At 46.3% G+C, this 15,579-nt stretch overlaps 2 protein-coding genes across 2 annotated transcripts; one reads left to right on the top strand and one right to left on the bottom strand.

Annotated features, from left to right (window-relative positions):
- Positions 1 to 539: 539 nt before the first annotated feature.
- LOC308147869 (uncharacterized protein) lies at positions 540 to 5,347 on the top strand. The gene is made up of 2 exons (XM_080520208.1): positions 540 to 3,457; positions 3,551 to 5,347. The coding sequence occupies exons 1-2, from the start codon at positions 601 to 603 to the stop codon at positions 3,556 to 3,558; spliced, it is 2,865 nt and encodes a 954-aa protein (XP_080376334.1). The 5' UTR covers positions 540 to 600; the 3' UTR covers positions 3,559 to 5,347.
- A 1,519-nt stretch (positions 5,348 to 6,866) lies between these two features.
- On the bottom strand, positions 6,867 to 15,088 carry ncapg (non-SMC condensin I complex, subunit G). The gene is made up of 22 exons (XM_080520212.1): positions 15,039 to 15,088; positions 14,650 to 14,762; positions 13,763 to 14,008; positions 13,178 to 13,406; positions 12,943 to 13,088; positions 12,767 to 12,851; positions 12,397 to 12,589; positions 12,139 to 12,288; positions 11,688 to 11,828; positions 11,379 to 11,502; positions 11,068 to 11,157; positions 10,131 to 10,319; positions 9,932 to 10,042; positions 9,314 to 9,433; positions 8,979 to 9,215; positions 8,709 to 8,890; positions 8,431 to 8,596; positions 8,118 to 8,285; positions 7,729 to 7,852; positions 7,410 to 7,457; positions 7,179 to 7,248; positions 6,867 to 7,062 (listed from the first exon to the last, which is right to left on the bottom strand). The coding sequence occupies exons 2-22, from the start codon at positions 14,755 to 14,757 to the stop codon at positions 6,954 to 6,956; spliced, it is 3,036 nt and encodes a 1,011-aa protein (XP_080376338.1). The 5' UTR covers positions 14,758 to 14,762; positions 15,039 to 15,088; the 3' UTR covers positions 6,867 to 6,953.
- Positions 15,089 to 15,579: the final 491 nt, after the last annotated feature.

The following is a 15,579-nucleotide window of genomic DNA, read 5'->3' as shown; positions in this document are numbered from 1 at the left end:
TGTAGCCCCCATAAAAGTCAGGTAGAAGTTAACAGTGCTGTACGCAACAAGAAGCTTGTTAATTCATCTTCAGTTGTCTGTGAGACTGTCAATAAAGCAGGACGAGATAAAAAGTACCGCAATCACGTTAAAAGAAAGAAATACCACTTACATCACTCGGAAGAGGCAAGAAAATCTGGTCGAAATATAGTTCCCCCACACCGATTTTCATCTTATGTCACAGAGCCCAGGAAGATGTTCTTTGTCGCCTGTTTTTCTGAAAAGATCTTTAATCGTGAAGCACAAAAGGACAGTGACTTAACATCCAACATGCTGCAGTCCCCATCTAAAGATCCAGACATAAGGGATGCCCAGCTTGCATCAAGAAATGAAGATTCATCTTTATCTGAGGATCCAGAGAAGCTTCTCATTGAAGCATCACAAGAGCAACATGGATTAACGTCCACAAAACCCACAAATGAAGTCCAGATCCCACCACCGGCTGTGGGTGAAGAACAAAGACCTGAAAAAGACGGCACAGATAATACCAATGGCAGTGACTGTGATTTGGCGCCAGTTAGAAAACTCAGGTCGTCTCCAAGAAGACCACGGCCCTTATTGATGTCCAGTTCTCCATCAGATAAGGATGCCTCCATCACGTCTCGTGTGGAGAACCCTTCAACACCTCAAGTCCAGTACACGAGTCCAATCAAGCTCATGTTTGTATCACCAGTGATAGATGAAGGAGGAGTCAGATACAGTCTCAAATCAGCAAGCTCTGGTTCTGGTACACAAGTAGAACATTTTGATCCATATGAAGAGTCTTCATGGTCGGGCACACCACAGAAGCACAGTAGTCCAATCAAGGAACCTGCACCGTCTCGAGAGAAATCTGTTTCTTCACCACTAAAATCTGCTACCTCACGCACAAGATCTGCTTCTTCATCACCCAAATCGGTGTTTTCCTATGGCAAGATTGTCTCCTCACCAGCCAAGTCTGCCTCTCCATCGCCCAAGTCTGCGTCTTCCCCTGGCAAGTTCGTGTCTTCACCAGCCAAGTCTGCCTCTTCACCACCGAAGCCTGCCTCTTCTCCCAGGTCAACCTCATCACCTAAAATTGGTCCAAGGCGATCAGGTGAAAGCACTCCGAATAAGCGCATAGCTGGAAGTGATAGCCAGGGGTCCCCAGGTGACTTGGCATGTAGCCACGAGACCACTCCTCCAAAAAGGCGTCCAGGCCGACCAAAGAAATTGGGGCCGCAGCTGGAGCAAAAAGTGAAGAGGCCAATTGGTCGGCCACGTAAGGAGAAATCTGTTGACCCGGTGAAGGAGGCAAAAACCACTGGAAAAGATCTCCCTGCACCTGACGAAGAAATTGTTAACAAGAATCTCAAAATAACAGTGATGTATGGTCGTTCAAGGAGGAACAAACGAACAGTGTCTGAAGGGTTTGACCAGCTCCAAACAGAATTCACTGATGCTTGTAAAGCAGTGGGTCTTAAAAGTGACTTTGGCATTATATTGCACAACTCCAGCACCAACTCGGATTGTATCAAAGCCTCAGAGGAGTTAAATTTTGTTACCCCGGCGAAAGAAGTTGCTCTTCAGTCTAGCAGCAATATCAAATGTCAGAAGCGGGATGATTCTGTCCCATCAAGAAAACCAGGTAGACCGGCAAAAGTTAAAATATCTGGCATCTCAGTCACAATAACTACTGTGTCACCTCGGCAACGTAAAATTCAGATAAATAAAGATTCTCTGTTGGCTTCTGAAACTACAGCTCATAAGAAGGCCCTTCTGCCACATTTCAAATCTGCCAAAGAGCTCCGGACAATCAGTAGTCACTCAACAAGCAAAATAACTCCGGAAGAAGACGTTATAGGAACAGAAAATGAAAGTCAAGATGAAGTGTCAAAGAAGCCTGTAGCAGTGCGACACTCGATGAGAGTGAGAAAACCCTCAATCCACTTCCTCCGAGCTGTTGCCACTTCTGGGTTTAAGTCCTACAGTCGTAGCAATGCTCTACTGCGCCGCTCTAAACAACTTCTACTGAGCAAGGCGAGCAATGAAAGGAGACAGGAGGGCTTACAGCGAAGTGTGGAAACGCCATGGGAGGATAAACCGCAGTCAAAACGGGAGAGAAGGAGCGGCACGCAAGATATTAACAAAGTGGCAGGGGTATCCGTAGCTTCAATCTTTACCCCAAAAGAGACAATAAGGTGGTGGACACCATCAGCCGAACAACAGACCATGAACCAGGAGCTTGCCAGGCGAATAAGAGTCATCTCTGACACGTGGGTCTCAGACTCTGTGGAAAACAAGCAAACCACTTTACATCCTAAATTGGGCTCCAAAGGCAAGGGTTATGTAACCGGGAAGTCAAAACAATCTTCTGTGGTCCGAACGCTGTTTGATTGTTCACCCAACAAACCGCGGTCCTGCAGCATGCAGCAGATCGGCTCCTGGTTCATGCAGACCACAGAGACTCAGTCTCTTTCTATTGTCAAGAAGACCAGCTCCCGTCATCTTTACGACCCGGTGCAATTTTCTCGTTCCGCCAACAAAATAAGTGTTTGTAGCAGTCCTCAAGCAGAACGGCTTCGTAGACACATTAAGAAATTCGCCAAAGCTGTGCCAAAAACTCCCTCACAACACCAAGAGGCTCAGAGACGCCTGAGAAAAAACATCGAGGCACGTCTGTCAAATCGCAACGTTAAAAGGTCACTCTTCACACGCAACTTTTCCAAGGACAAAACAAATCAAGGAGTCCAACTGTGGAAAAGCAGGGGGAAGGGTCATTTCCAGGCCATATTGATGAGAGCAAGAAAAAGGTTCTTGACCAGGAAAGATAGGTTGGGATGGCAAAAAAAGCAGAATAAGAAAAGCATAAAAATATCAGCGCCTTCTTTATATGGACACACTGCAACACTTCAACCTGAACGTAAAGCTTTGCGGAGGTCAGCAGAAGATGATTCCAACTGTTCGGAGAGCGGCTCTGCCATCGATTCTGCTGAGCAAATGCGGGAGCCGGTGGATGTGTGCAAAGAGCTGAACCTCTGCTCTAAAGCCTGGAGTCCCGAGACCCTGAAGGAGTGCCGGGTGTTTCTGAGGAAGATCAACTCCCCAGACAATGAATCAACCGAAGAGGAGTGGGACTCCTGTACTGTGACTCTGGACAACGGGTCACATTCTGCATGCCTGTTTGCAGGCGGGGGGAGGGAACTGGTGAAGGTTGTTAAAGCTGTGAAAAGTGAAAGAAAACAGAGGGTCATCAGGAGGAGCGCCTCCACAGAGCCGGCCGCTTCTACGCCAATATCGGCCCTTCAACAGGATGAAACATCGCTGAGGCGGCAGAGAGGCAAACACAAGAGTCCCGGGGGCACGTCTGCTGAACCATCACAATCACCACCAGCGAAAATGTTGCGACAATCGCGAGTGAGGGGCCTGACCGGGCCGAAGTGGTCGGACTTTGTATTTGGTAATTAGCTCATTTTATTTGAACAGATTTACTCAGTTTGACGTTTCGAGGCAGCCCAACATGAACTTGTGCTCTTTTTCTTTTCCCCAACAGAAAGCTAAACGAAGCACATGGCCTCCTCTTCCTCGGAAAGGGACTGTGGTTTAACTTGGTGCCTTTGGACATTGAGCTGACCACGTGGACGGACCATTCCACTATGGCTCAGTCTTACCATCAGCAATTATGTAGCAGTCTAACTTAAAATCGTGATGTTGCACTATTTTCATCCATGAATATGTTTGTACGGATTTTTTTTCGTTTCTTCATTTGTCTTTCTCAACGTGTTACAGTGGAACAAATCATCACGCCAATGACTTTTAACGGAACAGGTGCTTATACATTGGCCAGTCGAGCTTTCCATGTTGAAGGAAAGGTAATACAATGGTGCTATCACCCCCCCCCCCCCCCCCCCCGAATCATGCCAGGGGCAACATCCTGTCTTAAAGATGATTTTAGTGCAACTCTAGACCTGAATTTATCATTCTAACCCCACACACCTGCAATCTTACTTTCATTTATTTATCACAGCTTTTATTTTGGCACAGATTTAAATTCTAATGGCCTATAACTTTGTAATGTAGGGTTGGTTTAAAAAAAAAAAAAAAAAAAAAAGCATGTTTGAATCCACCTTTAACTTTGATTCTTGAATAGATTACAATCTGAGCCTTGTTTGAGATGGTTTAATATTTTAGTCACTGCTGTTAGTTTTATTGCAAGCCAGCAGCTGTTTAATGAAGGAGGTATTGGGATTAATCCCACCACCGCCAAATACTGTATCGGGCAAAACAAGTCGACACTCACTCTCGACACCGCTCATTTTGAGCGGCGTGTGAGGTGATGAAGAAAACGGCATTATGCAGTCGTAAGCAGGAGATTCTAATTAATATATATTAGTTTGTGGGATCTGTCTTGTTTTAATTCGTCTTTGTGTGAGCATCTTGTCTTCATCCAAAGCGTATTCTGTATGTAGGTGTCAGAGCTACTTCTTGCACTATTCCATTTGAGATTATTACTACATGGAGTCCTCCCAGATTTTTTTTTTTTTTTTTTTTTGCACATCCCATGTCCCACCGCCAACCCCTACTGTAAAACTAGAGAATCTGCTCAGTGCAATACAAACCCAGAGAGTTTTTCAGTTATGTAGTAGATATTTTATCGCAGAGAGACATATGGATGTAGACGAGTACAAATGGCCTGAGGTGTTACTGCAGTTTGTTCCATAGGTGTGTAATGTGGTCTTAAATGATTCTTTAAGACCACATTAACTGTTTTTTTTTTTTCTCCCCACCTGCTTTGTTCTCCACAGAAATCTAACAGATACTTGTTATTAGCATTAATTGTCTTGATTATGAACATACCAGCATTATTAGCTGTTGGAACTGCAGGTGGAAGATGTAATATTGCTGGGGGGGGGGGTTTTCTTGGAGTTGTTGGTTGCTTTACCCTCCTCCCCACTCCAATCACGATGCATCGAGAGACGCCTACCTCCACTGGGGCTCAGCTCGGCCTACCGCTCTTTTGCTTCTCAGCCGTGTGATAAATGAGGCCAGAGAGTTTGATCAATGAACACTAATCTTGGATCATTTTCTTTGTTTTCCTGCTTTTTGTGTCGACGGCAGGTTGGTCCAAGATGTCTTGCTGTAGGTCAAAACTTAACCCTGTAGTGTGTCTTTGTGCCTGACTTCCCTCATGTGTATGTGTGTCTGTCACTATGGTTGTCATTTCAACATGAGGGAGGTAGGGAGGCACAGTCTTGTGATTTAAAAAAAAAGAAAAGAAAAAAAAAAAACATCAGCCCTTTGTTGAAGAACCTGGTGCTAAACATCCGTTGTATATTTTCTTTATTGTGTTTTTATACTGTCCATTGCAGATGCAAGAAACTGCAATCTGTAACTGGAACAATAAAGAGCCTTTTAAAATAACCAGTGAGTTTGGTCTTTATTTGTTGACAGTGAAATTGTTTATCAGGTTCATGACTGTGGTGGCTGCTGATCCTGCTCCAGTGGAATCACTGCATACTGGAGATACCCATCTTGTCTTCTGCAGCGTTTTATCCAACGCTCCGTTACCCTCCGGGCAAATGCAGGGAGAACAATTACACACTGGAGATTGACGAGCAATTCAGTAAACATGAAGCTCAAGTGAATATTTTTGGACTGTGAGAGAAAGCCCACACACCCACAGGGAGACGATACAAACTCCATAAGTGTGGACTTCCAACTGGGTTTTTTTTTTTTTTTTTGCATTTAAGTCTGGCGTTCGAACCACTACACCGCTGCAGCTGCATGCAGTTTCCTGGCAGCAGGACTGAAACACTGCAGTGCTGAATGGTCTCCTGCTTGAAACCCCGAGACTGAAGCTGAACGACTTCCTCCATATTGGACAAATACTAGCGGGATTCCAGTATACGTTTGACAAAATGTTTAGTGGACCACACGGTGGTTAGAAAGCCTGTTTCATCGTGGTTATGTCCTCCGTTCAAGTCTGAGCTTCTGCTTTGAGTTTGCATGTCCCCCCCCCCCCCCCATTTGTGAAGATGGATGGAATCCAGTCAATAGCCACATTGTTTACACTTCTCTCAGTGTGGAAACATCTGGAGGGACAAGGAGAGATGCCTTTCCCATTTTCATTTTCCTGAGGGGGAAATGCCCGGATTTTATCAAAACACATTTTTATTACTGGGTTTATTATAAAGATGAATAATGAACATATTGCTTTAACAAGTTGTAGAATATGAATTAATTATTTTGTGGGGGGTTAAAAAAAAAACCAAAACAGATCAAAGCAATCAATCAAATCACTACTTTTGGTGTAAGACAAGAGTTTGGGCAGAGGAAAGTGGCCTTATATAATCCTGACTGCTTGCTAAGAGTGAAATTGTCACTTCAACGTGCGCTCTGCTCGCAACTCACACATCCAATAGAGGACTGCCTGTCTCCCAGATATTTTTGTCTCACTGTTCTGCAGAGGGATGCATCACACACACCTTTATATACAGGCTGCAGTTTTGCGAGCGCTGTGGTTCGGTCAGCAAGTTCAATGTCTTATGCTGCATTTCCCCACAGCGGTCACTTTAAATACAACTTCAGCCTCGATATTTCGCAGACTAATGGGGAGTGTTGTGTAAAAGAAATGGGTTTCCATCCCATTTGGCCACAATATTATCGATCGGCTCAGTTATTTATTGGCACATAAATCATTCAAATTTTTTTTTCCCCCCCAGTTTTTACCAATTTGCGAAAGAAAACATGATGCAAGTTTCTCAACGACATTCCACTTTATTGATTAAAATAGCAAGTTTGCAGAGAGAATGTGAAGTGAGACAGGGTTTTCACAAAGATCACATTACAATAAAAGTAAATATGTACATGACAAGTTTTAAACTAGAAAAAGCTTGGACACAAAGTTTTTTTTTTTTTTTTTATTAGCTCAATGGCTTTAGTGACGCATTGTCCTTTTAGCTAATGAGAGTGTTCAGGTCCAGTTTCGTCTTTTCCAGCGCTGCGGTCTTGGCCCTCCGCGAGGTCCGCAGCACCGGAACCGACTCTGGAACATTTTCTCCATCGCTGTTTGTCAAAAACAAGACCAATAGATGTGACATGGTAATAAAGAAGAAGAGCACGCGCACGGTCATGTAGAGATTCGTAAAAACGTGGCGCCGCGTCTGAAAATAGTTCCTCACCTCTCCTCGGAGGACTCTGCTCGCCTGCTCAGCTTTCGTCCCCCTTTGGCTGCGCAGACTTTCTTTTGACCTGCGCACACAAACACTCGGGTTACCTCCACATGCTGAGTCAACTCCTTGACTCAGGTAGATGAGAAGGGATCTAAAAATACAACGGCGCTGTGGAAAAACTGCAGGTTTTTTTTTTTTGGTTTTTTTTTTTTTAGAGGAGTTATACAAAACCTGCATCACCTCTTTTCGCTCTCTTGGCAGATTTTGATGGATCGTCTGTGGCGGGCTCTGTGGAGACAGATAATTCTTATTTCTGCATTTTCTCCATCTGCGAGCTGACTTCTTTTCTTGACGAACAGCGAATGAGAGCGACTGACACATTTTTAATCCACTTAGCAACATTCTGGTAATAAAACCTAATCCTTTTAGGGTAAAGCCGTCACCCACTGCGGCATAAATCTCGCCTGAGAGAGACACACCGGGAAGGTAACGTTTGCTACAGCTGCAGAGTATCAGGTGGCCCTTTACGCCTATTTCAAGCCCAGGTTTGCATGTATACCGTCTGCATTGACATCCAGGGGTTGGAGTGCACTGGCACTGTGGAGCTCCGTCTGTTCTTTGGCGTCCACCAGCTGATAAATCATCTTCTCCAGGGCACGCAGACAGATACGATCCTTCACCACCTGGAACGAGAGAGGGAACGTCACATTGCAGCGTCTGCTCGGCACAATGAGACCGAGTATATTCACGACTTTTACCCCCCCCACCACGCTGCTATGAGGTTAGCATTCAAGAATCGGACATGGGAGTTTGCGACAATGTTCATGTTTCCCTGAGGATGAATCGCAATTTCTAGAATTAGCTTCTACTGCCACCATCAGGTCACAGGTTACACTTCAAAAGAGGGTGTGTGAGTGTGTGTGCATGTGTGTGTGTGTGTGTGTGTACCTGTACGAGCTGCTGCAGCAGAGAGTGCAGATCCTTCCTGACCGTCTCGTCTCGGCTCAGCTCCAGGTGGCACAGCGTCTTCGCGTAGAGTCGCACCTCCGGGGCCGTGGGGTCTTTCAGCATCTCGCCGCACAAACGCACTGCCAAGTAGTCGTGGACACACACCTCCTGAAGAGGAGACGCGCAACGAGCGGCTTCAGCAAACTAAACCATCCACACAATGAAAAACGGCTGCTTGTCTGCTGGTTAAACGCTGCGGCGCTAACAGGCGACGCAATAAAAGGCTGACACAGTCGATGCGGATGTGTCTCACCTCTGTGCTGGTTGAAGGTTTGATTAAAGCACTCGGGCGGGTTAAGTCGACAAAGAGCTCCAGCACGTTGTTGATGTCCACCTCAGCCAGAGGGGAGGTGACGGGGGCGTTCAGGAGAGTCCGAACGGTCGGCAGGAAACTCTCCTCCACAGCCTCCTGGTTGACCCTGAAACGCACGACAACAACAAACGCGTGATCAGATTACATCCCGCGAAGAATCGCGCCGTCAGAAAGCACCGAGCACGCGCTGCAGTGTGTGTGTGTGTGTGTGTGGCGACCTGCTGCTGCGGGCGTAGAGCTGGAAGAAGACGCCGAGGCAGTGGCGCAGGCGGGTGTCGTCCTCGGTGACGGGATTGTACCACAGCAGCACCAGGCGGGAGAATATCTTGGAGCTGGAGATGCGGCCCATGTAGATCAGTTTGGCCAAGCCCTCCGCCGTCTCAGTCCGCAGGTCAGACACCTGGCGACGGTCACCTCGTTCATATCCCGACACTTCCCACAAGGCCCGGCGAGCCCTTCTGTTTACCGAGTCAATCGTTCGCCCTTACCTCGCAGTCCAGGAACTCCGAGAGCATCATCAGGATACTCTGCGCCATGTCTTCCCCCTTCTCCTCCTCCGCCGCCGCCGCCGCCGCCACCGCCACCGCGCCCTCCTCTTGCTTGTCGGGCGACGCCGTTTGGCCGGCAGCTGTTTCAGAGAGCAGCTGGAATCCGAACGCCAGCAGCAGGTCGAAGATGGCGCGCAGAGCGCTGATACGAATCTTTATCTTGTCCAGCTGAGCGATCTGCAGCACATGACGGACGGTGCAGGTTTATTTTCAAGAGGCTCAAAAGTTTCCTCGGTGTCGTTCGGTTTTAAACTCCGCATGTTGAATGCAATCACCTGCAGCAGCAGAACCATGTGGGTTTTGGCCAGATCCTTACTATGGAGCGTGCAGGTTCCCAGACACACCACGGCCATGTTGCGGACCGCGGCGTGGGCACTCGCGATGCTGGGCAGGACCTGAGCGGTGGGCGAGAACCAGTTGAACGAAACAGATCCTTCAGTTGTGCGTCTCATCCGTCTGCACATCCACAGACTCCCACCGACACGTTTTATAACTGGCGGAATGGATTAAAGTGTAATGCTGGGAATAATTTTGTGATTTAAAAACCTCCGATGACCGTTGAGGGGAAAGAAAACTGGTCTGAGAAAACAAGTGAAGCAACATTGAAGGACTTCACACAAAAGAGAAAATAGATGCAGCCATTCAAATGCTGCCATCTGGTCCCCACTGTCAAGCGCGCCATTAAATAAATCAAAAGTTAATAGATGAACTGTCCAGCTGTGCATTGAAGGCTGGGGGTGACTAATATATCCCGTGTTCCAGCAGAGGCAGAAACACTGACATTCATCAATGAGGTGCAGTGGACATGGATAAATTATTACCACAAAACCGGGGGAGATTAGTTTTTTGTTTTTTTTTAAAGAAGACGTCGTGATCTGTGAAGACGTTTTTACCAGAGAGGTCATCAGGGTGCTTATGGTCGGCCCCAGTCGAGTCTGGATGCTCATCTGTTTTAACAGCTCAGCACACATTGTGAGACACCTCAAGAGAGTCTCCGGATCACTCTGAGAGAGAGAAACGACAATTCCCACTTGGTAATCAGTGGCTATAGATACAGAGATGACACTTGGGGAGTTCTTTCTTTTTTTGTACCTTCTCCGTGTGGGTCTCTTTGTCTGCAGGCTGGCTGCCTTCTGCCATTTCCTGAATGACCTGGTTCCTGTGGTTCTCCAGGTCAGTGATGGAGTTCTTCAGCTCTGCAGCTTTATGGAACTCCTGCGCGGCGATGCACTCCTCCAGAGTCTGTTTCGCCTCCATGATGCGCACCTTCAATTCTGCGAGCTGGAGTGGGAGGAGGAGGGGTGGGGACATAAACAGAGTCAATCCTGAGCTCCGGTACACAGTCAGGCCGCCGCACCTCCGCCAACTGGAAAAACGACAGCTGAGGCTCGCTGCCAGGTTACAAACCTCTGGAGGAGGCTTTGCTTTTGCACAGATAGATGAAGCAATAGAAGAGACCGTGTGCACAGAATGGATGGATGTAAAAATAATTGGACTTGGACTGATGTTCTTGTCATCATTCTTGCAGAGTCTCACAAGGCGACAACCGAGGTCGAATAAGGAAAATTAAGAACACCCGACGGCACACACCAAAGACGAGTTTCGTAAACCCGATCTGCACTTTCCAACACATTTATTAAAAGTGTTTTCTCCCCAAAGCGAAACCGAAATCTGCCAGCTAAATGCAGAGCAGCGCCGACAAACAGAAAGCAGACAGGAGAGAAGTGCGTGTAAACAGATTGCACAAATAAACAGATTGGAACGGATCGGGGAAATTTGAGGAATTCCGGTGCAGAAAATGATTAGGAATCCTCTTTTATGGTAATCAGATGCCAGCCCGATTGCATTTAATTATGCAATACTGTGTAGAATAGTCACAGGATTTTCAGTGGAACAAAACTCTATTCATGAGAATCCAACCCCCAGTTTTCAATCCTTTAAATAGAAAGTAAAACAAAACCGGTGATTTGGAAGGGATAGCGGATTGAGTTGTTCGCGGGAGCTTTTCATGCCGCCGAGCGTTACTCACCCGGACCTGCTGCCGGCGGCTCTCTTTCTCGTCCACCTGCTGACTGGCCTCCGCGATGGGCTCCCTCAAGTCAGAGATGATTTCTGCCACCTGGGTGACGCAAAAGGCGGCCTCAGTTCGACATCGGTCTCAATACGGCGAGTCAAAGCGGCTTCGGTGCGTGCTCCTCTGCAAACGCTGATGACTCATTTCAACTCATATCGTCTGAACTGTGACAAACTAATCCGTCGGCGTGTGTAGGATGTCTGGACACCGCGGGAGACGGCTTCACTCCAGTAGACTTTGAGATTCGAAGGCGACATGAGACCAACCGTTTGGATGCGCTTGTGGGTGTCGGGGATGAGGGCCAGAAGTTTCTCGGTGAGCAGGAAGACGAGGCAGTAGGGCGTCTGTGGAAGAGCCAGCATCTCCTGGAGAACAGCCAGCACACGCTTTCTACACACAAACACACAACACCACTCCACTTAACAAAACCCTAAACATTAACATATTGATTATTGAACCGGATCAACTTTTGGGGCAAAAGCAACCGGGGCTGGACGATTCAGGCGACATCTTTTAAACCAAACTTTCTTTTTTTCTATCATTGTAATATGTTCACCATCTCTTCCTCTTCTCACCTGCCACCCTCCTCGTTGGTGTCCAGGCAAGCGATGAGATGGATGAGCTGTTGTGAAATGAACTCTCTGGTCATGACCAGCTCCAGCTGGCTGAAGTCGGCCCTCTGCTCCTCCGAGAGAACGGGCACCGCCTTCAAACATCTACAGCAGCCAGAGTCGAGAGTCAAGCAGCAGCTCTCAGACAACCAGAGACGGTATTTTGCAGCACAATAAAAGACAGCGGGGAACAAATTCAGGGCTGCTTCGGGAACCAGGCTCGCCGTGCTGTTTACATGCAGAAGGACGGCGAGAAATGCGTGGTGAGAAAAACTCACCCATGAACAGGAACCGAAACTACATGGAAATTCGACTAAGGCGGCTTCCTGAATTTCTAGTCCAGAATTAAAACAAAACAACCAAAAAAAAAATGTATCTATACATATATACAAATGGGAGCGTATCACTTCCTTACCCACAGAGGTACTGAGCGTATGTGGCAGCGTCTGGCAACACCTGTTCCAGCATCTCTTCACCTTCATCCCCTTTACTCTTGAAGAACTCGCACAGAGCTCTCCAGTAAAGCACATTTTCACAGGACAGAGAATCCACTGGAATCAGCTTCCTGATCAAAGACGAGGGTTTTTTTTGGGGGGGGGGGGAGGGGTTTCTACCATCAGATGTTTTGTTCAACAATCACACGTGAGCGAGTGAAGACCGCGTCTGAGCGTACCTGTTGTCAAGGTTGACCCTGTTCTCCAGCAGATCCTTGGTGGGCGTGTTTTTGAAAATGGCCTTCAGTGTGTTCACGGCCGTTTCTGCGCAGTTCTCCACGTCCAGCTTGTGGAGCAGCTTGATGACGTCCCCGTCCAGCCACTGCAGCCAGGCGGGCAGCAGGCGAGAGCAGACCACTTCCCTCACCGCTTCTACGAGCGGTTGTCATTGCCAAATAAAGACATTTGAGTTTCACGTTGCAGGTTCGACAAAATCCAACAACAGGAAACATGACTTGAATTATCTTTATTTGAGAAGTTTCTGTGGTAACTGTATATCTTCTATTCATATGTGAGAAAAGACCCTCAGAGGCGGTGACCGACACTTACCTGAGGTGTCGTTGAAACCCTGCTGCAGAAGATCAACTCTCTGTGCGATTGAAAGAGCTTTAATGTGGACCTTGTCAGCCAGGACCTAAAACAGAAACAACAAACACGTACTTGTCTTTATGTGTACATGTATATTTCCCCACTTGATTTGTTTTTCCGTCCAGTGCCTTGCTTACCTGATATGCAAGCTTGCGAACGGCCTCCTTGATGTCTCGGGTGCGTTTCAGGAGTTTGGGAAGAGTCAGAGGCGACATCGCGATGCAGGACAGAACGGCACGTCGCACCTCGTGATTACAATCGTTGTCCAAAATCAATATATACGCTGAAACATCCAAACAAAATACAAAACCTGTGCATTAGATGATGTGAATGTGAAGTGGGCACATTTTTTCCCCCTCTTTTTTAACTAACCGTTGATGGTGGGACATTCCGCATCCTTGGGTTGCTGCAGGCGGGTCATGGCCAAAGCAGCCTGAATCCTCACATTGGGAAACTTGTCAGTGACCCTGACCAGCATGGCTTGGTGGATACGGTCGAAGAGATCGTCGTCAATCTGTGCATTCTCTGCCATACTGCCCAGCAACTTATTGATCAGCTGGCATGCCCGGAAACGCACCGCATGGCTATTGGCTTTGTGAGACTGTGATAAGAGGAAGGGAGCGAACATAAATGTCAAGAGATTGCACATAAGAAACAAAGGTGAAACATGTGGGGTTGACAAAAAAAAAAAAAAAAGGAAGCAAGGGGAAAAACAAATCAAGCAAGACAGAAATGAATGGTGGATAATAAAAAAAAATTGTAATCAAAAGGGTAAGGCTGAAATTAGATTTGAAGGCAGGACAAATGTCAGTCATATAACAGGTCTTGTTTTAAGGAAATCTGACTCAAGAAAGAAAACTTCAGGGGTCTTCCAATATGTGAGCTAATATGGTGCAACTTATAAATATTGCTGTTAACAGACCTTGTATGAATATACTCATTTAATGACCTGCCTACCTCCAGCAAGAAGTTGAAGATGAAACTCAGAAATGGATGATCATCATCGTCGTCATCTTCCAACACCTCCTCCTCCTCCTCCATCTGCTCTTTCTCATCCCCCGCTTTCGGTGGGGACTGGAAACTTGTAGCGAACCTCGCCACAAACTCAATGACACTTTCGACCGAAGGCTCGCGTCTGTACACAATCATCGCATACTTTAGATAGTGGACGAACTCCTCATGGAACGGAGTCTTGTCTTCGAGCTGAAAGAAAAGAATCAGGGAAGAGGTGATCAGTGACACTCAGAGAATATGCAGAGGATACAAATGCTAAAAGGGGCACGTCAATAAAAAAAAAAAAAAAGATCTATTGCATGCATGGTGCTACAGTAAACAAAACTGAGTCATATAGTTTGTTCCTTTCATTAAATATAGCAACAAGTGTCATACGTTCTTGTATTAGATGTGTTTAGTCAACGTTTTCTTGTGAAGATAATGTCACCGTGGTCATTTGGTTTGTTTAACATCGCCGAAGATGGATTAAAATAAAGGCGTGCAGCTTAAACACTAGAGTTTCGTCTCAAACAACAGTAACAAAGCCAAAGAGCTGCCAAATAACTCAATTATTCATCTCATCAATGTGTCACATTCAGCTAAATGTAATCCAAACGTTAAATAGCCACTTTAAACTTTATGTTATGTAAACACACCAGACCGACGACAGTTCTGCAACTTTTTAGTTCAAAACAGGAAATCGAAACAAGACCAGCACTTCCTCTCCGGAGGATTTATTTTTATACTAGTTATTCTTTGCCTCGCCATAAATGTTCTGTATGAAGACAGTATTGTTACGTACAGCAGCCTCCATCCTCTTCATCCTCATCATCACACAGACGGACACCCACCTTGTCGTAGCGGCTCCTCAGACTCGCCACCAGTTTGGCCTTGTTGTTGTGTCCCTTCTGGGCGCGCTGAAACGCCTCCTTGATGTCCATTTCGTTGTCGGCGGTCATCTTTCCTGCACAGAACCGGAGATGAAACGATTTCGAACAGCAGCAGTTCTGATCAGAGTTCAAACAAGCGAACAGTAACGAGAGCAGCGGCCCGTCTCCCCCGGCGGCTCATTAACGGCAACTCCCACGGAAACGAGGGGAACAACAACGCAGGCAAGACGAACAACGCGACGTCCCTCTGGGGAGCTTTCATTAACAAGTTGCCTTAGTGCCAAAAAAAAACCCCCAACAACATTATTGATATAAAATGCAAGTAAACAACATGTAAGTTTACACTTTACCCTCTCTCCTGTTTCGCTCTAGTCAATCTGCCGCCAGTTTCAAATTCAAGTCGAATCCTCGCGAGAACTGAGGCTTGAAATCCCGTTGACGTCAGTACGTACGCGACGTCGCCATCCTCGTATTCTGCATGCAGACTATAGATATATAAACACTGTTGTGTTTTATATCTCTGTTATAGACTCGAGCCAACGGAGAGAGTTGGGCAGAGCATTATTGAATTGCTTGAGACCGACAGTAATTAGTCCTGTAATGCACGAAGGTCAGGGAACTTCAAAACATTCAAATTCTTCAAAAAGCCAATTGTGTTACTGTTATATGAGGTTATTGTGAAGCCTCTCAGTGATGTGAAACAAATATTTACACACATATACTGTGCATGTTGTATTGTTACATGAGTACATGTATGTATGTCATATAGTATATGCAAATTATGTTTTGCATGAAAAACAATGATAGTACATTACACATTATTGACTTGTTTTTACTGTATTTGGATGTAATTTAATATTTAGACGTCTTGCAAGTGGCTTTTTGCCACAA

The sequence above is a fragment of the Blennius ocellaris genome, assembly GCF_963422515.1.
Source record: "Blennius ocellaris genome assembly, chromosome: 3".
NCBI lineage: Eukaryota > Metazoa > Chordata > Actinopteri > Blenniiformes > Blenniidae > Blennius > Blennius ocellaris.
Note: the sequence above shows the minus strand (reverse complement) of the source record. Positions and strands in the feature narration are given on the sequence as shown.